This window comes from Calonectris borealis, chromosome 14 (genome assembly GCF_964195595.1).
Source record: "Calonectris borealis chromosome 14, bCalBor7.hap1.2, whole genome shotgun sequence".
In the NCBI taxonomy this organism is placed as follows: domain Eukaryota; kingdom Metazoa; phylum Chordata; class Aves; order Procellariiformes; family Procellariidae; genus Calonectris; species Calonectris borealis.
The window spans coordinates 19,032,584-19,056,528 of record NC_134325.1 but is presented as its reverse complement, the minus strand read 5'-3'; the positions used below and the strand labels follow the sequence as shown (position 1 = coordinate 19,056,528).

Below are 23,945 nucleotides of genomic sequence, written 5' to 3'. Positions count from 1 at the left end.
CTCCCTACCTTCTGCCAGCATCACAACTGACTCTGAAAGTAGGCCCATTATTAGAGTGGGTCAGAAATTTTCCAGCGGGATGTTTTTTCTGTTAGAAACCTCCCTGGTTTCCTTCCTGCCCAGCTCCTTGGCAGTCTGCCTGACAGGCTGGTGGCAGCGGATTGCTGAGGAGCCCTCAGAGCCCTGGCCACAAGTCGAGTTCCTTGACAGGTCGTGCAGCTCCTGCTCCTCAGCTCAAAGGCAGACTGATAGCTGCTGCCTTGCAGTTGCATCCTGCAGGGAGACCCAGGCCTCTCTGGACTTGTTAGGTTTCCCCTGTTTGAAATGCATATCCAATTTTATGTTTATTTCAGAAATCTTACCTAAATGGGAAATTCTGGTTTCTGATTAACTTTGTTGAGTATTTACGCTAGCTTACTCTTTGAATTTATTTTAGCCTGATGGAGATCAGGCCGATGGTGCTTTCCTGGCCCTTCCCAAAAGCAGCCTGTGGTTGGGAAGTTTCATAGTGTAATGAGGTGTTGTGAGGCCACATTCACAAAACAAAAAAGCACGGTGCTTGTTGGACAGGTGAGCAGGGAAAGGAGAACATCTCTGCAGCTTTGTAAATAACAAAGCTTCTTCCCTCCTTGCGCTTTACTGTAGTGAGCCCCAGCTTCTAAAGTTGGTATGAAATCATGGTAACATACAAATAATTAATTCTTACAATTCATTCTAAAAAACCCTACAAAAGTTAGCCCTCTCTCTATTCTTCCTATCTTCTTCTGTACATGTGGGGATTATGGTGCTGCTTCCTCTGCTCCATGCTGGGTAGCCTGTGTTTTTTTTTTTTATTGAGACACTTCCTGATTGCTCTCAGACTGCACTGTCTTCAGTCCGTGCGTTTCAGATGCTGCAAGTCAACCCCCTCTCATGCAGACCTTCGTTGGCCTGCAGCAAGCCTGCCGGCTGATTTCAGCAGCCCTAAGGCTTCTTGTAGCTGCATTCACCACCACTGGAGCTGTGGCTGATGGCTTCTCGGCCAGAGCTTAGCTAGTCAGGAGTGAGAAGACCTCTTCAGAATAATGGTAGGTTGAACTGTCTCCTTTCAAGGCTCTGAATTTTCAGGCCAGGGTGCAGAAAAACATACTGGGCAGAAGTCAGCCTCTATAATTTCAGTCTTGGTAAGTTCCTTTAGGTTAAGGGAAACTTCAAATAAGGAGAAAAATATAAAGTTGTCACTCTTAAGCTGCCTGTTCTGCCATAATATTTTGCATGTGGCTGGTCTGTGTAGCTACCTCCACTGGTCACTTGTTTTCATTTTCTCTTGGTTGCTGAACCATCTTCCTGTACTTTATTGTAGCTTGTACTGGACCGACTTCTTTGAGGTCTCAGTCTGGTGGGAGCTCAACTATTTTACAAAGTAAAAAAGATTGTCTTTCTGTTTGTCTGATCCTCCCCCAAAATCCTTTCAAAAAGAAAAATCTGTGAGCAGAACCGTAGCATCAGAGGGAACTGATGTACACGTGCAAAGAACCAGGAGGAATTAAGTGAAGTTGAATAAAATAGGAATAGGAAGAGGTATGACTGCACAACTCGGAGCCTGTTGGTAGCTCTGTTTTTTGGGCTCACTAGTCTTAATCAAATGCCCTACCTAGCACAAGATGATTTATTTTGCATTTCGTGTTTGCGCACTGTGCAAAAAATGAGTTTTCATGGGGCTAGATTCTGTGAAATTGTACCACTAGTTCCCACAGTTGTACAGCTGAAGCTGCTAAACAGCTCGTATCAGAAATGAGGATTAAGCTATTTTGTGTTGTGTTCTTTTCAGTACTCTCAGCATAATGATGTTACTGCAGCTACTTGTTTTGTACACTGAGGATAATAAGGGAGTTAAATCAGGAGTGCAGTTATCTCTCCAATTGCTCCCAAACAATGCTCTTCACATGGTTCACTGGAGTTTTTTTGGAATGCAGGCTGCAACTCTATTCTATTTTAAAATCCACACTAGATCCTATAACAGCTGGTGTAAGGGAAATTTCTGCCATTTTCTTCTGACCAGTACTTAGCTGTAAAGGAAATTAAAGAGGATATATTAAAATGGAGCAAAAACTGACATTAGGGGAAAAAAAACAGAACCTGAGGACTATCGGTTTAAACAATTGGCTTTGAAAAGTTTATGAAATCTGGAAATAAAATTAATACTGCCCCGTATACCAAAAATGAACATCCAACCCTACCTTTTATTTGTTCCAAGATGTATTTGTATATGTCTTACTGTATTGACCTCTGCACACATTATTTAGCATAGCCAGTGGGATAAATATTGCTAGCAGCGCTTTATGCAGGAGATAGTTTACTCTTTCCTCGCTTAAGAGGAGAGATGGTTGAGGCTGCATGTGAGATGCCGGACTCATGTCATGATAGATGAGGGCACTGATTCACCTAATGTGACTTGGCAAAGCTGTGCAGCCCAGATTTTTTATACTTTCCTGAGCTGTGCTAGATCAGCTGCAAACTCTGCATTGCTCTTTTGTGCATTTATGCTCTCTCTCTGGAATAAACCCGTTATGTGCACTGCAATCCCAGTTTGTTTTCTACTGAAAAAAATCTAGGTCACGAACAAGGACAATAACGCTGACCTATTCTGCATTTGCTTGTGCTTCAGTTTCTAGGCTGCTGTATAAATCTATCGGTATTGAACACCAATCTGAAATTTAGCAAAGAGAGGCTGTTAGAGCTGCAGACTTGGTAAAACCTGATCTTGGGAAGATCTGTGAGCCATGTTGATTCAAGTGGAAGGAACTGCAGTTTTTCAGTACATCTAGAGACCTGACAACCTACTATCCATCTTGGTTGGCTTTCTGTTGTCTGTGAGCTTTCTGTGTGTCACACTGCGATGCAAAGTGCTATGAAAATCATAACACTGTAGGGTCTGGAAGGTCTTTACTGTACTTCACTTCAACGTAAGGGCAAGTATAAAATTCAAGTTCTGAAACCATACCTAATGGAGGGTGTCATAAGCCATAAGGGGCTTAAAAAACCTAGCTGAGCTTCTGAACATATCCTGCAGCAAACTGTACAAGATATGAAAACATACGCACTTGCACCCCAATGCAAGGCACCCCAATGAACGGAGCCAGTTTAAACTCATATAAGCTATGTGCCTTATCCATGCTAAACACCTTGGCAACTAAAGAACTGAGGTGGGTAAACTGTAGAGTCCTGCAGGAATGGCATGGATGTAGTCATCTCTCTAGAGCTTGGCAGATAGAGGAGCTTTCTGTTTTGGCCTCCAGCATGTGAATGATTTGGGATACCAATAGATTGAAACTCTGGGAAGTTTGTGTGTTGGTTTTATCTGGTTTTTATACTTACCTCCAGGTAAAGGCATTGAAGCAGAAGAAGGAGAGGAGACAGAATTAGAGAGGAAGTATCCAGGTATCATAAGCAAAACATTTGAAATATTTCCACAACGAATGCAGCTGCTTGCTGTATGACCAAGCTGTGACCCACTTGGAACCCCAAAATGACTGTATTTGCTGCACGGACAGTAAACCATCTGCTGTTTGGTGTCAAATAGGCCACCCGAGGAAGTGTTTTGCAAATAGAGAGTGCCACTTGTGCAATACTTTGGCAAACGAATTAGACCCTGAGGTGAGAAAAAGCTGCTTTACTCAGTAACAATACACCTGACTGCCTGAAGGCTAAGAGCTTGTCTGTGTCATTAGAGAGCACATCTGCCTTTGTTGCTCCAAAAAAGTGTCTCTGCTGGGCAGTAAGATTTTTAGAGTTTCTCAGAGATCATAGTCTGTATTGTGTCAGAGGTCAGACAATGTGTTTTTGGCCACGAGCAGATGCGTGGCACTCCCTCTCTCTCTGCTCTGTTTCTGCTCTGGGTTTTTTCCCATTGCTTATGTCAGGCTGGCTGAGCTTGGGAGCACTCTGCAGTGTGAGATCATGTCCCAGAGCAGCAGAGCATGTTTGCTGGGATTGTTCGGGATACTGTGACTTGAGAAGGGCCATCCAAAGGTAAACGAAGTTTCTTTCTCCCTTCTTCACTTTTTCCCAAATGAAATACAAAGCTTTTGTCTTATTTTTAATGGTGTGTCAAGGCAAGAATGCTCTCTCAGTGATGCTTATCTTAGGGACTATTTGTCTGCTCCCCACAAATCGAGGTCAGTATTATAGTCTCATTTTACAGCTGGGTGGACTAGTCTACCCTAGGTTAATTGAGTTGGCCAGGATAGTGGTCAAGCCTTAAAGCTAGGAATAGACACCATTGACTGCCCTCGTCCTACCTCTTTTTGGTCATCATGTGCGTACAGCATTTATTGTAGGGAAGTTAGCATGATCTAATACCTAAGAATAGGCAAAAAAGTTGGATCCTGCTTCCTTGTAGCTGATTACCTGTGTGTCTTTGGTAGGCTGAGCTTCCTCCTCTTCCAGCTACCCTATTTAAAAAAAACTATAAATTGTGTTTGCCTATTGTTGATCTTGTTGGTCTGTAGAACATTCTAAAAGTAATTCTGGGCTTCTCCATCAGTGCCCCTGGATCCAGCCATGGCAGACCCTTCTGAGCTATCCATGTTGTAGGCATGCCAAGTTTTACACAGTGTCTGAGTTTGCTGGTGCTTTATTTTATTCCAAATGTCAATGAGTATAAAACAATTTACATCAGCAGAAGCACACAGACTCTACCCATCTGACTCTGTCGGTGAAAATCCAGTAAAACGCTAGTGAAATTCCAGAGCTGATGTAGGATTTGTCAGCTGCCAACAGTAAAATTTGGGGCTTGCCAATTTGATGGAAATTTACAGCTCTTCAGCTGGAAAAGCTGTGGACACTGCAAAAAACCAACTGCAATCACACAGGGAGCCACCTCATAGGAAAAGAGAAAAGCTTTGTTCTGTTCCCCCTGTGCAGGCGTCTAGAAGGCTTGCCTCAGATTTGCTACTTCTCTAGAGGAGTCTGTTTTGTGATGTGATTCTAAACAAACGTTGGGTCACTCAGTTTCTCCCGTCACATTAAATCCTTCAGAAAGGCTGCTGCTCGTTCTTCTTTCAGCTGGATGGCTGCTTTTAGCTACAAGGTTCAAGTGTGACCTAAAATTTTTTTCTACTTCGAACAGGAGTCCTCCCATTACATCTGTTACCTGGCGTGATCCAGGGCCCATGGATAAGCATGCAAACCATATTCTTCAACAGGGTCAAGCAGGAGAAATGGACTAATGCCTGCTCTCCTGTGCCACGTTAGCTGGGCAGGAGGAGGAAGGAGCTGAACTGTCTACTTGGGTTTTCTGTCTGTGGAGTATTTCCAGCAATGCCTGCTCTGAAACATTATTTATTGGGAAAGGATGAAAAATGCATCTGATGCTGCCAGAAGAAAAGATTGTAGCCCTTTCCTGCTATTTTTGAGTGCTATTTGGTGAAATGCTATATTCTTCCAATATTTGAGCTATTGATTTAAATCGTCATTAGCTAGAATACTTGGTATTTTTTGTCTTGTGGCGTATGATCCAAATTTACTCTGGCTAGCATGGAAAACAGAGGTGGGTCTAAATTAACAGTTCCTGATACAGTGTCGAAATCCTGTCCAAGCATCCCTTGACTCAGTGGTGATCAAGTTTGCATCTCAGCCTATTATAATCTTAGATTCAAATACTCATGCTCAGACCAGCCTGAACAGAGCAGTGGCCTTATGACCTGATTTTATCTTTCATACGTTGTAAAACTCAATCTGTCCTCAGATATATCAGAGACATGCCACTGACTTCTACTGAGAGAAAAATAATCTCCAAGTAGTTTGTGCATCTGCTTTCCTGCAGCGCTACTTTCAAGAGCCTTCTGGCGTAGTTTCCCTATCAAGAGCCTAGCAGTGGTTGATGCAAATAGAGAGCCCCTGTGCTATGGCTATTTCTAAATCCCTAGTGACCATATGATGAAGATGGCCTCCTCATCACATTTTCTAAATTTCATGTTTTGAAAAAGCATTACTTTGATCTTACTTAGTACCTTTTTACTTGATGATCTTTAGGTGCATCATTAGAAATAGTTAGAGCCTTCAGCTCTTTCCCTCACGGTTAGCTGCTTTCTTCCCCTGTGCTCAGAAAACGTCTGGCACAACTAAATGTTCATTCTGAAATTGCTTGAGACAGGATTGATTTGGTCACATGGATCAAATTTATACAGCGATATTAATTCATAATAAAGAGAACACTAACATCCCAGTTATTAATGTGAATTGTCTCCAGAAAGTCTTGCTCTGTTTGCATGGGCAGAAAAGGAAGGAAAATCAGGAATAACCTGCAGAGCCTGCTGCTGAGACCTGTGTTTGCTTGAGCTGCATCCTCAACATCACTGAGAAGTATCACTGCTTTCAGAGCTGGCTAAGGCTTTTCAGGACAAATCTTTTCTCCAGATGGATGTTTCCAGACTCTCAGTGATCTGTCATGAGGCTTTTTTCCCCTCTATTCTTTTTAACTGCAGGTTTATGGAATTTTATTAAGTGTAATAGCTACGTCATTGTCTGTCTTTTAGATTTATCTGTGGCCTAGCCTTTCCTAATTCAAATTTAATATATTTATGTCTGAATTCTTTTATTTTACAGCCCTATCCCATTGTTACCATGCTGCATCAGGAACAGAACTGGATACACTTAGTTCAATGAGCTGTGTCTTTGAAAAGGTCTGCAATAAAATAAGTTCTGGGATCTCTTGTCTGAGAGATCTTAATATCTTTCTATTCTGTCTACAGCTGCCTCACCAGTCAAGAATAGGTATAGAGGAATAATAAAAGTAGACCCTGATTCATTTGTCTTGAGAGAGAATAATGCTGTAATCATACATTCATGTTTACAGTACTTAAATCCACTCAGAGTATCCCTGAAGTCAACAGTTGATTACAGAAAGATGTGTCAGTGAGCATATTCCAGTCCCACCCCCATGCAATAGTCCCATTGATTTTAATTTTTTTTTCCCCAGAGCTATTTTGATATAAATACACTGATTAAATATAGGGAAACAGAAGGAAGCCTTACATTGAACTGTGCCATTATGGCATTCCTTGTTCAGAGTGGACATAAAAATATGCCCCTTTTTGTTTTAAAGAAAAAAAAAAGCTATTTGCTATTGATGAAAGATTAGTTTGGTAGATTAATTAGAAGAGTAAGAAGGCTATAAACAGATAAGATCAGCTTCCTTCACCAACGCTAAGGAGAGAAGCTGTTACGTGTATTTTTGCCCATTTCAGACTTCCACCAGTTAATGTCAGACTTAATTGTGATTTTGAGATACTCATTCACAAGGAAGATGGAGTGAATGGCCCTATTTCAGAGGCCAATAAGCTACAATCAACATTTATCTACTGACTAAAATTAACTGTTCATTGGCAGGCTGTTCCTGACCTTATGCAGGATTGTGTGTTTGTTGAGCCCATACTAAATAGTTTACAATATATTGAGTATCTTCCACAGTTTTGAGATTGAGAGCATATATCATTTAACAGGAGGAGTCAGTAGCTTTATCACACTTGTGGTGAGCAACTTTCACCTTCCTGCTCTTTATGGTGACATCTCAGCACATATTACAGCAGTAACATCTAGCCAGAAAAAAACAGAAGAGTCAGATCCCGTGCTAGTGGGACTCCTTCTACATATGTACTCCTGGTATCCTAACCGAAAGACTGAAGAGGGATCCAGGATGAAATATTTGTCATGTTTGTTTATTACTCTGTGTCTGTGTGTCCATGCATGCTCTGAGCACCACCGCATTGGGTATGTGAAGTGAATTAAAAACAAGTCACGTTAAAGTCAATAGGTGACAGACAGTAGTTATGTTTGGGTTCCTGGAAATATTCCTGCCTTTGCCTGTATTTTTAAGTCTTGTAATTTTTTTAATTGTTCATTTCTTTATAGTTCAAAGATTGCAAAACTGGAATGTGAGGGGTGACCTTGGCAGTAGTGAAGGGAATTAATTGCAAACCCTGAGGATCGAATTCATCCAAGTGTTGCTGCTGAAACTGGCAATGCTGTCTATTCTGAATTAGATTTCCCCCCTCCCTGTCTTTTATGTTGTTTGTATAAACAAACACTGCTCAAATTTTTTTATCTCCGTGTATCTCACACCTGGGACAGACTAGCCTTTCTCCCATATTACTGGCTGTAAGCAATTTGTAGTGTTATTGGAGTGTTTCCAAAGTAGCCTGTATCTTCTGATCTTTCTGTATTGGAGCAGGGGTGTGGTACAAACAGAGATTATTTAAATTCTCTGCAAAATTGGAAGGAAAAGAATCTCACTGTATACGAAATCGAACAGCGCAGAGCAGACTTCACGGAGAGTAGGGACTGCCTTCCTATGCCAGCCTTGGCACACAGGGCAAGCATTACAGGTTAAAAAGAGCATACACAGTGAAACAAAAATTTGATGCTAATGGCCATATGTGAAGCCATGTGCCAAAAAGTCAGGCTCTTAGGCTGTCTTGAAACCTTGCTGCTGCATATGCACTGGTTTCCATGGACAGTCGTGAAGGAAGTCTCAGATGTCACAGATACAAGCATGCAGGGGACAGGTCACCTGAAAGATTACCAATTTCACGTGGTCCTTGGCAACCTGCTCTAGCTTGACCCTGGTTTTGAGCAAGGGGGTTTGGACTAAACAATCTTCAGAGTGCCTTCCAACCTCAGCTGTTCTGTGGTTCTAATTACAGTGTTTGTCCCTTAAAGTTGTTATATGTGTCAGTCTGGTAACTTCCCAATCATTGATAGGTATCAATACGTTGTTTCCTAGAACTGGCTATTCAGGTGGACAGCAGGCAGTAGTTGATCCTTACCACTTACCTAGAGAAGTAATAAGGCATTCAACAGTCTTTGTCCTGTCAGTTACAAAACATTTGTTTGAAAAACTATTTTCTGCTTTCATAGGCATTTTACAGTTGACCTCAGTGCTTGCTGGAAATCCCCAGAAAGACTGTCTTTGACCTAAGTCATTTCTGGCAAATGTCCCCTATTTGTAAAAATGTTTGAAAACTAGATAGATGATCTTTGGCTGTCTTGTTTAGCAGTGAAGAGATGACAGCCATTGTGCATGTGTGTGCTACCACCCTGTAATTACTGTAACTACAGCTACAGTAATTACTGTAACTACTGTAAAGATGTCCATGTTAAGTTCTTGGCTTCTGCTCTTAAGTTTCCATCTGTTCAGATAAAAAAGAAGGTGCAAGAAAATGAGAGCCTGGCAGCTTAGCTGCCTGGATTCTCAGGGCTGGTACAAACAGAAATCTTCAGTGCCTGTAGGCACCCTGTGTGGTGTATTGTTTATTGTTTGCTGTTTTATGATGAGAAGACTAAGCAGCAAGCTAGCATCAAAAATGAAGGAAAAATAATCCAGGGAGAAATTAAAACAAAACTGTTACAGCATGTGTTACTAAAAAGGCATTATAGAAACACAGACATGAATAAGACAAGGTCTCCTGGCTTCTTTTTCCACCTTTCGGACAGTGACTGCCCATTGAAATAGTAGAGGACTGACTGAGAGTCTAAATTTCTCTGCTTGACTCTGGCTGGTTTGCTGTCATTTAATACCAGCCTGTCTTCATTTTTCCTAGGCATAGATCCTTAAAGACAGTGTCATGATACCAATGCAGTGCTCTTGTAGCTAATGTAAGTAAAAAGCAGTAACTCTGTGGATGAAAGGTTCTGAGCATATTGCAAAGAGCGATGATGGTAACAAGCCAACAAGTTTCTTCTTTTTCAGTAATTGCTGTTTCCAATTGAAGTTAGTATTATTTCCTATTGGACTAAATTACAAACCTTCACTTGCCGAACTTGCCTGTTTCCTGAGTTAACTGGTGCTTTAACAAAGGCCACACTAAATAAAGACACAGTTCTGAGCTTTTGCTGTGCAGCAGCCAGGGCTGGCAGGTTGTTGGGGTTTTTGCTCTTATTGTTCCTGACATCTTTGTAACAGAGAGCTAAGAGCTAAGCTCTTCTGAAGAGTAAATGTTTCTGGGTATAATTTATGATAATAGCAACAATCATTCTTTCTCTTTCACCTTGTGGAGAATAGAAACTAAACTTTCCCTGGGGTAATCCTAGATTGGTATGTCTCTGCTTTCTTTCCTTTTTAAAGGACACCCTGGCAGTTTGCACTTCCTCATCCTATACCTACGAGTGCACATACTGCCGTGACCTGGTGGGTACTGACGAAGCTGAACTGTACTGTTTTCATCACATGTTTTTACAGTAAATGCTGAACTGACTGTTTTAAAAAGCATGTCTGCTCTGCAAGACAAATCCTGTTCAAATGAGTTACATGTCTGAGCTGATTCAGCTTCGTGATTCTTCTGGGGCTAAACCACCTTGTGTTGATACAATGCATGCTGGTCTAATGTGTTTGCTTCGAGAGGAAAGAGACTGAGCTGTGTTTTGCTGTTACTGCTTATCAGTGTAGATCTGGAGCGATGCTGCTGAAAGGGGTGGTTTCAGTCTGGAGTCAACTACTGGGAACTCCAGTTCCACTGAAGAGTTTGTATCTTAAGTTCTTTCTTCCGTGGATTAGAAAGTATATCGTAATGGCTAGAGAATAGAGCGGGGAGAGAGAAGCTGTAAGTTTTTATTCCTAGGCTTGCTGGAAAACTCTCTGCTACTGTAAGGAATTCACTCAGCCGTTCCTTACCTCTTCAGAAATGCAAAAGATCCTTCCAGAGAAACATGGGGTTCTTCTGAACAGATGCTTCAGAATTGGTAGGCTTTTTCAGTAGGAAAGGATGAGTTGTCCATGATGCAGTACTAGGAGAAGATAGTTAAGCTAGTTGAGAGGAATATAAGCACATTAGCATGAAATTATAACAGGACTAATATAACCTGCTCAGAATGTATCTTCTTGTAATTATATTGCTTCCAGCATCCAGACTGTGTGATTAAGAGTTACCTCTGTGCAGCACTGCACTGTGCCAGGTAGTCCGTGCTCAGTTCCCTGTTGTGGCTGCCAAATTCTTCAGAAAGGATCTCTCTGAGGAGTCGATGCCATTAAGAACATCACAGAAACATATGTTCCTTAAATGACTTTCCACCTGGGCATCCCATTCTTCCTTATACAAGAAGTTACAATAGTTTAATTAACTCACTTTGGAACCCTCTTTTAGTCTGCTAAACTCTGTGTTGAGACTTTCAATACGCTTAAGGGCAAGTGGCCAAACTAACTTAATCTGACTGTACATATAGAAAGGGGATTTGCCCCAGTATAGTGATGTGTTATAGTTCTGGCTGTGTACAGCTTTATTCACATAGTCAGGGCTCAGAGGTGCCTGATGTGAAGAAAGGCAAATGAAAACTAGTTTATTTCTCAACTAATTTTGTTTCTTCAGTTTTCTTTGAGGTAAAAACTCTGGGAAGGGAGATATCCATTTCCCACGTTTCATATACATTTTATTGATTACTCTTCCTTTGTGTTTGGAATGCAGAGCACTGGGTGTTGGTAGAAAGGTTTATTCAAGCAACAGGCAATTGAAGTGTAGAGCAGATTAAGATTTTGAATGCTATTTTGTTTCTCAACAAGCTGAAAAAAAGTAATTGTGCACATTACACTTGGTGTTAGAACTGATGCATGTTTAACTTTGTCATTTTTAACAGATCATCGATGCTTCTGTGGTTTTAGATCTACCTTCTGGCAGCAGAATTTTAGCAGGGCTGAAAAGAAAAAATATCCTTGTAATTTGGTATTAGAAACAAAAATTATCATTTTGTCATGCTAGTCATTAGCTGAGCGGGTAGCTGGAGCTTGAAATTCCTCCGTGTTCCTGTAGTAACCACAGCGCTGCACCCTCTGCAATGGTCAAAGTAAAGCAGGTTGGACCTGTTGCAAGAACAGGTTTTAGCTTTGTGTAAGAAAACTCCATTCTCTTACCCCCCCATTAGAATGTTTATCTAATCTATTAATATAGGACTATTTAAGTGTGCCTTTTTAGAGAGAGAGATGGGGTAACAGATAACCTTGATATGGAGAGTTGTATGACAGTTGGGTTTTTTAATCTCCCTCCCAGCCTGTACTGCAGATGTCATGGGTATAAACAACCATTGCTAGTGTCTTATTCAGCCATTTGCAAACTCAGCATGAAATCTGCAACTCTGTAGTTCAGAATACATGAGATATAAAACTTTGGTAGTATAACAAGTTGCTTTGTAGGAAAGTATTGCTCATGCCGCTGTGCAAGCTGCTGGCCTCCTATTTGTGCTAGTAGTCTTGGCAGCTGCGTGCGTGATGGTGTCAAGATTTGAAGGTAAGTGCCTTTACATCTCTCGTTTGCAAGGCTGTCGTTTGTGAAGATTCCCCCTACTTCTGGTGTAGAAGTACATGTATTTTGAGGAATGGTTGAAATTACCTGCTAGATTCTGCAATGCATATATTGGTAACCTCGTCCTGCTGGAGAAAGTGGGAGAGCAGTTAAGTGAGTTAGCTTTATGGGCTGACAGCGTTTGAAAGACTTGAGACCAGACTTGCCAAAGTTCATGATATTTTGTCACCTATGGCTATTGTCTGCAGCATGAAAATTCCTTATAAGAGGAACTCTACAACTCTGGCCTTGGATCTAGGGACCTTTTTCGAAGAGAAAGCAACACAGTTTTTATAGTTCAGTAGAGATGTCAGGAGGCTACTAATACCCATGGTGGCAAAATCTTCTTAGCTTAACTTTACATGTATCCTGTCAGCATTGTTCTTGATTAGACCAAACTGTTACCTACTGAAAAATCTCCTGCAGGTATATGTTGAGGTATTGAAACATAATATATTATTTGAAATTCACTGAAAGTTCATACACTGTAACAGTCAAAGCAAGAGACTGTTCAGCAGCAGTGCTAGCAGATCTATGCAACCATGCTGAAGGCAAGCTAATAGCTGGAATTTGTGGCTAATAGCTGAGAAGCGCTACCGCTCCAACTGTTGAAATTTAATGCGTGCATACTCTAAATTTAGGATATTTGGAAAGTGAAAGAATTTGAGCTTTATCAATTAAGGCCACCTATCAGAATCCCATAGTTAAGAAGTTATGTCTGCCATTTGTAGTGCTGCTTAGGTTCATTGATATCCATTGATATGACCGTAAAAATCATGGTGATGGAAGCATAAAAAGAGTTTGAAATTGGGAGATTTCACTACATTAAACACAAAATGGAAGAGTGAGGGGATTTCTAGTCTGGCATAGGCTGACTGACTTCATCGCAACAGTGGTTTTCTTTAAATTTAGGACAATTCTGTTGCTTATATTTCTCACATCTATACATTTACATGGCACTATTTATTTAATTATTGAAGGCAAAATGCAAACATATAACTCATTATGCTTTTCAGTAAAAACCAGAAACACATTCATTCACCACTAGTTCCAAACATCTTTGCATGAAACAGAACTCTCTCTTCATTTCTGCCCAGCCACTCTTTCCAATATTTTAAGACAAGAACTGAGGAACAAAACAGAAGCTCTGTGAAGATGTAGGTGAAATATGTTCATTGAGAAGCTTGCCCTTAGGACAAAGTGATGTTCTCTTGCAAAGTAATAATTTAAAAAATGCTATGCTGGCATCTATTCCGTCCAGCAATGATGTTACTCCTCCTTCTAATCTTTCATTAATGACAGATCTTACGTGTCTTACCCTGGCACTGACTTAGAGGGAAGACTACTGCCTATTCATTCACAAATGCTAAACCTTGTGGGCTTGATTGCCTTTTATTCAAGAAAATGGACTCTTAAATTTTGGCTGTATTACATTCTGTGATTGTAATACAGCAGCCAGAACCTGGATTGTATAATTACACTATTGGGTGGAGTGGGTACCTGATTTTAGTGCACACGTTACCTTATTGTACCTAAGAGAGCTCCAAAATCAGTTCTTTTCATCCGCGTGCATTGGTGTGTTCCTCATGCCTTCATGCTAAGTTAGTTTCTGGAACTTCTCAGATTCCAGGAATGTGAAAAGCCAAGAGATTACTTAATTTTCATTAAGAAAACACTGATGTCAGCATCAGGTGAGATTCACGTTATAAGAAGGCCATGCTTACAGTAGCATGACATGGCACAGAAGTGTAACATCAGTCAAGCCGTTAGAAAAATAGAAGTTTCACCAATTTTGTCTTAGTCCTGAAAATGAAAGAATCATCTTTTAACCTTGAAATGTTTAGCCTGTAGATACCATTATTTTGTGTTTGAAAATTTCTCTTTTGAAATATTAATTAGGTTTTGGCTTGTGCTGTAAGGTAAATGGGAAACGTTTCCCTACTTATTGTGAAAACCCTTTGCTTTGGTGAGGATTTTCTTTGTTTAGCTGAACAAACTTTTGCAGTTACAATTAATTAAACAGTTTTCAGTATTCCAGGGCTGCCGAAAATATTTATCTTTCTGGCTGTTTGTTCACACAGTTGTAACTCAGGAGCTTCAGGCAATTTTCGTAAGCGTGGCAATGCTCTGCCTTCAGGATTTTACAACTGGGCCCTGAAAATTAGTTCTGTGATTGAATCTGGCAGATTGGTTTTGGCTTGAGAATCAGCATATGTTTTTAACATATGCATGTTGGCAAATCAGATTGAAGTCATAACTAAGAGGCCTGTTATCTCAAATCTACTAGTGCTTTTAGGAATTAAGTATAATGGGCAAAAAAATGATGAAGGAGGAGTCTTAGCACTGGATAGTGAAGAACCGCACTGACCCCAGATAAATCTGCTTGCAGATAGCAATGTTGGTTTTTAGTTTGCCAGCGTAGCTGCTGGAATGAACCATAGGAGTTACCTCTTGGTTTTTCTGCCCACAGGATCAAGGCGAATCCAAGAATAGCAGACAACCCATTCTGGCTCTCTGCCCGTGTTTATCTCTGCCTATCACATAGCATGCTGTTACAGGCTCATTTCTTTAATGCATATAGTTTGCATTCATGTCCTGCTCCAAAAAGTACCAGTGTTTTCCTTTGCAGGAGGAATTGTCACACATGGCAAGATTTCCTCGGTCGGTCTCCTTGGGGTGGGTCATGTGTACCGGCCCTCCAAATGTCAGACTGGTTCAGGGGGGAACAAGACGTTCCAGCCATTTCTGGTCCTCCTGCAAAGTCTGCTGCGCCCTTTTCACCGACTAACCCAGGAAATCCACAAAAATGGCCCTTCTCTTTTCTTAATTTCTGTTAGCCAATGATGACCATTTAAAAAAAAAAAAAGTAGCATTTAAAACAAGGACACGAAGGGACTTTTTAAGATTTTCCATGTGAGTTGGTTTTGAAGTTTGAGGCAGTTTGTGACCTGCTGTGTAACTCAGCACAAGCACTTTTGGGCTTTTAGCAACTTAAATTGTAAAAGCAAAAATGACAGACAGCAACTTCAGCGGGGCATGCAGATGCAAAGCGTCCTTCCTGCGGGTCTGGGCAGGCCTGAGGGGCAGCAGCCAGGTGTGTGCCCACCCCACCTGCCCAGCAGACGCAAGCACGGCTTCCTTCAGAGCCGCTGCTGTGAAAGGGCTGGGCCATGGTTAGGTCTTGTCCGGAAAGCGTTTTGTGCTTACAAAATGGAAGGCTTGCAAACCAGGGTAGTCACCTTTTTATAAGGGCTGGGAAAGGCTTAAGAGATCTGATGCAAACGACCGGGCCAGAGCCACTGTTCCGTGGTGGGAAGAGCCTGTGTCTGGGTGACGATGCGAGGATGCTCGCGGCCGGTCAGAGGTGGGATTTGAGACCCAGGTCCTTCGGAGGAGATCTGTAGAATTGACCTCTGCGAGTCTGGTGGCACAAGCTGAGGCGCATAGGTCACTCACAAGCGCTGTTTTCTGTGTCTGAGATTCAGCAAGTCAGTCCTCATAGTTGCATCTGATCTTCTTGCGAGTGATTTAAACATACAGCTGTGTATTAACTGAGGTCAAGGCTGCAATTAGGTCCAGAGTCATGCAAAAATAGTTCACCTCCCAGATTGTTTGCCGTCATTTTCAGCTTATGGATGTCAGGGAGTTGGGAGGAGCAAGGGGAGCACGATCGGTGGTTTCCCTTCCTCCGCATTTCCTCTGTCGAGGTGGGTACTCGCAGTGCCCGTCGGGGATCAAACAGCTCTGTGTGCGTCTGGGGGAGGCAGATGGAAGTCAGTCACATCCTTGACCACAGAACTGTGACCATATTGTTGTACTTAAAACTATCGTGTATATCTATTTGACTCTTATCATCAACTATATAGAATTTAAGTTGGTTTTAATTATTTTCTGTCTAGAAACCAAGAGTTCCTTCTGCTTCAGCATACAGATGTTACAAATATGTTTTTCTAATGAGACACATGGCACATTCCAGAGCAGCACAAGTACTTGTTTTCAGCCTGAAAATGGAATCTTTTCCCTGTTATTAAAACAAAGTTTGCAAAATGTGATTATAATAAATAAACCAGTCTCGAGGGTCTTTTTTAAGATTCATAGTGAGTTCCTAATGATTACTTCATTTTTTTTTTAGGGAGCTTGAATTAAGTTTTTACTTTGATTTGCAGTTAACATGAAGTAAAACCTGTCTGATGCTGTACCTTATTTCTAAGTGCTGTTTGCAGACAAGAACGGAAAGGTGGTATTTCTGTCTGTGGTTACGAGGATTGCTAAGAAAGATCAGAGCTGCCAGTTCGAGATTTAAACTATTCTTGTACCATTTTATATTCTATAAGCAGAGGAAACTGTGAAGGCAGATTCAATGGAGAAAGGATCCCAATAAATATAATATTATCCAGATGTTTTTCACTCCATTAGTGTCTGACTGAAGGATAACTCGCTAAACTGTGGACGTTAGTGTCATAGCATATCCAAGCCAAGACTTTAGTAACTTGATAATGATCCACTAAAATTTGAGAACTCTTATCTTCTAAGATGTGAGCCAGTCATTGTTTCAAGGGAATTCAGAAGAAAACTTTATTTTTGGGCCAGTTGGCTGGGATTAAATTTCTTCTTCCTTTTCTGTGGAGATCTGGGACTGTCTGTTTTGAAAGACGTGGCATTTGTCGAGATGATCCGTGAATCAGATCCAGCATGGTAATTCCTATCTTTTCTCTGTAAATGTGGGAGGTTTTTGCAAACTCAGTAAAATATTTTCAATCTGAAAGGAATGGCTCCTGACTTAAGCTGGTTGTGTTTTGGAGCAAATGTTTGTATTTTTTCTAAATCATCATTTCTGTTGTTATTTTATTCACATATAATTAATAATATATTATTATATTATACGTATAATTCAGAGATATCTTTTTTTTTTCCCCTGCAGCTTGAAGAGGGGTTTAGTGTTTGAGAATCCAAACTGTAAATATGCCACTGTTTTTCACATCAACATGACATGGTTTAGGTTTTGGATACTTTTGTCTTGCCTCAGAGTCTTTTCCCTTCTCCAGTTAATGAGACTTCACTCTCTTTTCTTTTTGACTCTGTTGCCATCCTTGGGGTTTTTCCATCTTGGTCTAAAGTTCAAACAATGCATCTTCTTCTAGCCACCCTCCTACATGATTCACCATTTTGTTGCAGATTAGTCTTATTCCCACTGTTTTCTGCTCATTGCATGTGGGTCTCCCAGGACCCCTAACCAGGGGCATTCATAAGCTATGAAAAAGCCTGCTTGGCTTACTCGGCAATCCGGCAATCACCCCCAGTATCTCTGCTAGTCACATTACTCCCTTCTCTGTGTCCACACACACAATTGACTTTTAAGCTTATTCCTTTTAAAAAAAAAAAAAAGAGAGAACAGGTTAGACTAAGCAATAACTTTTTATAGCTGTTCTTAACTCACTGTGTGCTAGTGACTTTGAGCTCTATCGCTTTAGGGTAAAATGGGACTGAACCATAGAGTTTGGTTCCAGCATTAAACTTAAACATCAGCTCACTGCACTGCACTGCAAGCCCTCCTTCTTTTTTTAGTCCCTTGCAAAAAAAACGCGACGACCTTTAAAGATTTGGGATTCTTCTCTGCACATAGCCTCTGCATAGTTTCAGTAAATCAAATATGGGGGAGTTATCATGGCTTACCCTACTCCACCCATAAGTATTCTGGTATTTACACGTGTTTTGTAATGCTAAAGTTTGCATGTGTTTAAAATGTTAGCAGGGGCTTATAGAGCGGTTGTTACAGAAGAAGGGAAGAGAAAGCTTGTTCAGTCAAACCGTTCAGAGGAATATGGGACAGGCTGGATGGGAGACTGTCCGATGCTTGTGTGTCTCAGGACCAGCTCAGACTGCCAAGAGGGAGACAAATTTTGCCATTCTCACCTGCTTCCATTAGGACGGTATTTTCTTTCCTGCTTTAGAAGAAGATGATTCTTATTTAGAAGAACAAGGTTTTTCTTTCTTGATGTTGCTGTCACTGTTGGCTCCCTCTTTGCTTTGCTGTAGCAAAACAGGAGGCGATGAAAAATAGCACAGGAGGAAAAGAGAGGTGGCTGCAGCTCCTCCCCTTGCTCCTCCTTTCTTCAGCAATCTTGTCACTGGACCCTCCTGGGGACCCAGGCAGGAGGGAGGAATTTGATAGCAAGGCTGTTTCTTCTGGGAAGACCTCCTGTTTCCATCTGAGATAGCAGGTGTTCCTCACCTCTGAAAGTCAAGCTCCAGGTGCGTTGTCCTTCAAGTATTCAATGCAGAGGAAGGATGACATAATTTTCTAACTCCTCTGGAGCTCTTTCCTTTTTGCATACAATTAACTTCCCTCTGCTAAAAATATCTTGGCCCCAGTGCTCTTAAAAATCCTCAGAAGAGCCCACTTTGGGGACTAGTTTTGTTGTGATGCATGAGTTAACACTGAAAGTCTGTGATCCCACAGCACGTCCTCAGGACTGCCGCACGTGATCTCCACGTGCCGGTCATGTCCTAGGCCATTCTAATCAAATGAGCATAGTACATTTTCCAGGAAGAAGTTACAACTTGCTATAAATTTTCTGCCAAGTGCTGCTGCCACCATCCTTCTCGGTTATGTCTAAATAAAACAATGTGTTTTAGTTCAAATGAGGGGAAAAAGCCCACAATAGAGTCATTCTTTCTCAGAGCACATCTCACCCAGCTCCAGCCTGATCCCCCGGGGAATGGAGTGGCTGTCCAGTTCTAAGTGGAGAAGATTGACAGCACATGACTATATCAGACATTACTGCGATTCTTTACAAGGTGTATAGTAGATGAGCAGTGTCCATTTTACTTTCCATGGCTGTGTACTTTCCCAGTGTACATGTGGCATCACTCGAAGACAACTTCATGGCAAGAAACCGAACAAAGCAATGGTGGCATTCTTCTTCATAGAAATCAGAGAGTATGTGTCCCTAGTGAGCCACTGCTGTGAGTAGGGCTGGATCACTTCATGTGAAGGATTTAATGAGCTGCCAAATGCTTCTAAATGTCAGAAAGTCCAGAGGAAAATGCACAGCATAGAACATGGCACAGACAGAAATTAATTCTTTAGCTTGCAGCATCTCCCAGTTAATTTTCCATGAAGGTTTCTCCCCTTCCCCTCCTCCAGTGTTTTTCAGACTGTGAAATGATCAGTGTTTCCCTAGAGGCAGATAGATGCCCAGGTTAAGGGCCACAGGGATGATAATTGCATTTATTTTCTAGAAAATGAATAATTGCATTTATTTTCTTAGTGCAAAGTGACCCAATGTTGGTGTTTCATTCAGTTAAACTGCATCTCTCTCTTTCTGCTTAGATCATGTGTACTGCTTATCTCATGTAGTGTCAGTGAGCAAAGTAAGATAGAGCTGTTCCCGCGAGCATGCCCACAGCATGAAGAAAGGAGGTAGCTGGATAAAAGAAGAGTGTGTGTGTCGGGGGGAGAATAGAAAGCCCATCCTCAGGCTAGAAATTTTCAAGAGAAGTAAAGCTTTTACAGCAGAATGGAAATTGAAGTCATTATAGTCACTCCTGGTAGAATAATGATTTATCTAACTTGCACAGCAATGCGAGTGGTGGGGTTTGGACAAATTAAGAGAGCAGTATGAGGAGAACATCCTTCCTGACATTTCTTTTTTTAATCCAAAGTCTGCTCTCCTTCGGGCACAGGGTAACTAGGCAGTTTGTTGAGCTGTGAGTTTTAAAGCCTTTGGAAAAATCTGTTGAGATTAAAAAACAAACAAACAAACATAAAAAGTCTTTTTCCTTTCCATTCCTCCCAAACCAGGTTTTCCACATTCAGGGTCTGCTTGTGCATGCAAGCCATTTATAACCCTGGCACATGTGAGTTTTTTACAGAATGGAAATTTCTTCATGATAGGTGTTATTTCTGGTGCAGACTCAATGGTATTTTCTGTTGGCTGACCACAGTCTCTTGCTGCCCAGTGCAGTGTGTAACAGTTACCAAGGTTTGACTCATTACCTGATAAGATGATCAGGACTGTGCTGGATTGAAATGGTTCTCTGTCCAGCAGTGTTCCCACCATGAAAGTGTCAGGGAAGCTGTGATGTGGCCTAAATAGCTTATCTACTGCAAAAGGTGGTAGATACAATCACTTCTAAGATGAGTTTTTCCATTGCTCCTGAGATGTTCACCCCATCTAACTTTGAGTATTTAATTCTGGTACTTTTAGCCTACCTCTCTGTCCTACCACGTCTCGGGAGCTTTGAATCCTGTACTAGAGGCTCTGCTGAGTGCATAGAAAGTCTACATGGTTAATTTAGGCTCGTGCCTGAATTTAAAAGGTGTAAAGGCCTCCTTTGTAGGCCAGGTAAAGGTTGAAGTTCTCTGGAATAGACTGCTGAAAGGCAGCTCCCAAATGCCTGTTGCAGATTGCTGCTCTTCCCTTAGGGAAGTCAGTCAACACAGAATTGGCTGTGCTGGAGGAATTCATCCCATCCCACGTGTCTGGGACAAGTTAGAAAGAATAAACGGCTTGGGGGATTCAAGCTGGACTTCCAGAAAGTCTTTCAACTGATGAGCTACTGGGTAATTTTCAAAGTGATGAATGTAGCAGCCCTGATATTTTGATTGTTTGACATAGAAGTAAACTGGTAAAAGCAATAAGTAAATGTCCTGTTAAAAACACCCTTGCGTTGGCAATCCAGGATTGATCAGATGCTTAAAAGGACCTCTGATGTTGTAAACGCTGCTTTGCTACTCAGGAGAAGAGAAGGAGCAGAGGAAAAAATAGTGCATGCGTTTGCAAAGAGATAATGGCAGCATTTTAGAGTGCACCTTGCAACCGGCAAAAATGGAAACAGATGGCACATATTTTACGGAGTGCAGTTATTCCTCCCTGAAGGATGTTCAAAGTCATACAAACGGAGTTCTGCTTGCAAATCCCATTATTGATAAATGATTTCTAACGTCTTACTGTGCTCGCAATGTGCGCACACATATACATGCACAGCTTTGAAAATGCCTTTCACAGGTTCAGCTGCTTTCATTAATGCCAAAATAATTTTATGTTTTCCAGTATGTGTCTTTTTTTTCCTCTGAACTTTGTAAAGGAATTGGTACCTTCTCCCCTCAGTTATTTTCTTTTTGAAATGGGCTTTTTTCCCAGTGTTAATAAATTCGTTACTGGAAATGGGAAAGGTGTTTTCAATTACAGCTGGCACTTCTGAGCCTTCCATCAGGGTGGCAGGTATCCTTGGGGAAAAATCAAGCAAATAATAGATCAGTCTGGCTGTATATTGAGAGGATGGATGAGATATGTTGTGTGTGAGAGTATTACGGTACCCATATATTAATGTGTAATCTCAGTACTGTCTTCATTCTTATAGCAGGAGTAAGGGGGGGGCTTCTTCAAAAGCTAATCCAAAACGGCTGTTGTTGCTATTGTTATTACCTTATTTATATTCCTTTATTGCCTTGCAACCCTTCATATCGAGTAAAACCTCACTGTGTTGGATGTTGTACAAATTAGGAACAGATAGGTTGCTTTTCCACAAATTGCTTACAATTTAAGTAATGTACATTTATTCTTGCACAGAGATGTCTCCATGTGAGTTGTTATCTCTTTGATTCTACTCAGTCCTCCCTAGCAAAACGGTTCACATTAAAACATAGCTGCATCAGTTCTGCTGCGGTCTAGAGGGTCAGTGGTGCAAAAATGGAGGCCTCAGCTCTGCACATAAGAAATGTAGGATGTGAAAAGCCATCGCACAGTGATAATGTAATGTAAAAATCAATGGAGGTAGTACTGAGTTAGCCTGAATTAGCCTTTATTGAAGTTTCAAATAATCAAGAATATTTTCAGTGTTACTAAGTGAGCAGTGGAGCAGCTCACTCCTGTACATATGGATTATTTAGAACAACAGACACAATTATTATATAAGCTGCACCCCTAGATGAGAGCCCTTCTGATCCAAAACAAAGCATTGGCTCTACTTGAGGGGAGCCTGACCTATAGCTAATAGTAGAAGTAGGTCCCTTATATTCAGTCTGTCTCCCACAGGGTAAAATGTATTGCATGAAGCCAGCGTGTCCCGGCATGACCCCATTTTGGGTAAGAAGCGGTTCAGATAATCAAGGCTGAGCAGTTCCAGCTCCTTCCACCTGCTGTGGCCTGCCAGTCTTGCTGAGCACAGGGACAGAGTTTGCCTCTGCAGGTGGGTTTTATCTGTGCCAGCCTCCCACAAGCATGCCCAGGAAGCGATGAAGTGTGCTTTTGCATCGCAGTAGAAAATAGCAGGCCAATGTTAACCATGATGGATTTTTCCCTTGTTTGCACAGACCTTTCATGCTTCTGCCGCCGCTGATGGAGTGGATGAGAGTGGCTATCACCTACGCTGAGCACCGGCGCAGTTTAACTGTGGACAGTGATGATATCAGGCAGACAGCCAGACTGCTCTTACCTGGACTGGACTGTGAGCCCCGGCAGCTAAAGTATGTAGACTAAGCTTTATAAGCAGCTAAAGTAATTGTAACTTCTTACAATATTATTCTTACTATATTTCATGGGAGCCAGATCTCAAAATACTATACAGGCGATACATGTTTAACCTTTTAGTACTCCAAGAGATAAAAAAACTTTGGCCAAACACTGCGGCTGGGGTAGAAAGATTCTGTCTTGCCAAAAGTTATGTAGGAGGAATGAGACAGAGAAGGATTGAAATACAAGTATTTGGGTTTTTTATGCCTCAGCCTTAATTGCAAGATTATTCTTTGCTTTTTGAGATACCTTGATGAAAACTATCAGTGCCTTTTAAAATCCTCCCCTCATGTATATAATGAACAGGGATTTATAATTAGCTTGATTCATTAGCACATCATAGGTATTTTATTCAGGTTTGTAATCCTTTAAGTTGCTGTCATTAGCACTGGTTTTGATATCAGGGTAACATCTTGAACTTTAGTACAAGGTAAATTCTTGTTTCTCAAGTGAATTTTGTCCCCCACATACCTTTGGGTTAAATGAGTGGGCAGAACACATTAATAACAATAAATAATACTTTTATCATGCTCTTAAGTGATGAAATGATCACCTGAAAAGATAAAAATATACCCTTACTCTTAGAATTATTTTTCATGAACAGTAAAAGCAACAAGAGACACTTAATCAGGAGTCCTGGATCTGTTTTTGTTGCATTTTTACCTTTTCCTTCTGACAGCCAAAAAGGCTCTTGCTTTTTGCTGCATCTCTGTCTCCCCATTTGTGAATTGAAGGGTAGTACTTACTACCCGTAAAACCTAATGTGAAGCTAAATTAGTCGGTGAGTATGCTGGTGCAATTAGATGACTGAATGTTTTGTCGGCTGCAGCTGACTCCTAGACTTATTCGCAGCTCTCAGTTCCTGCCTTTCTCCTGAGACGTGGTACCTGACCGACTGAGAGTGCTCCCGGTCTTTTAAAAAGTGAAGTTACACAGGTGATCCTCCACAGTTATTTAAACTCCTTGGCTTCGGACTGGAAGGGAGCAGCTGAACTTGGACTTGGCGTCCACAAAGCAGGAGTTGTACACTTACTCCTGGAACACTTTTCTTCTCCCTTTTCTCTGCCAGTGTACGTGTGCTCTGTGTGTCAGTTAAAGCACAGGCTACTCTGGCTTACAT

General features: G+C 41.3%; 1 protein-coding gene across 1 annotated transcript in view; it reads left to right on the top strand.

Annotated features, from left to right (window-relative positions):
- Window positions 1-23,945, top strand: part of ABTB2 (ankyrin repeat and BTB domain containing 2) — a 139,654-nt gene that overhangs the window by 91,679 nt on the left and 24,030 nt on the right. The window contains exon 4 of the mRNA XM_075163398.1: window positions 22,627-22,779. Coding sequence (XP_075019499.1) covers window positions 22,627-22,779 — 153 coding nt within the window. The remainder of the gene's footprint in view (window positions 1-22,626; window positions 22,780-23,945) is intronic.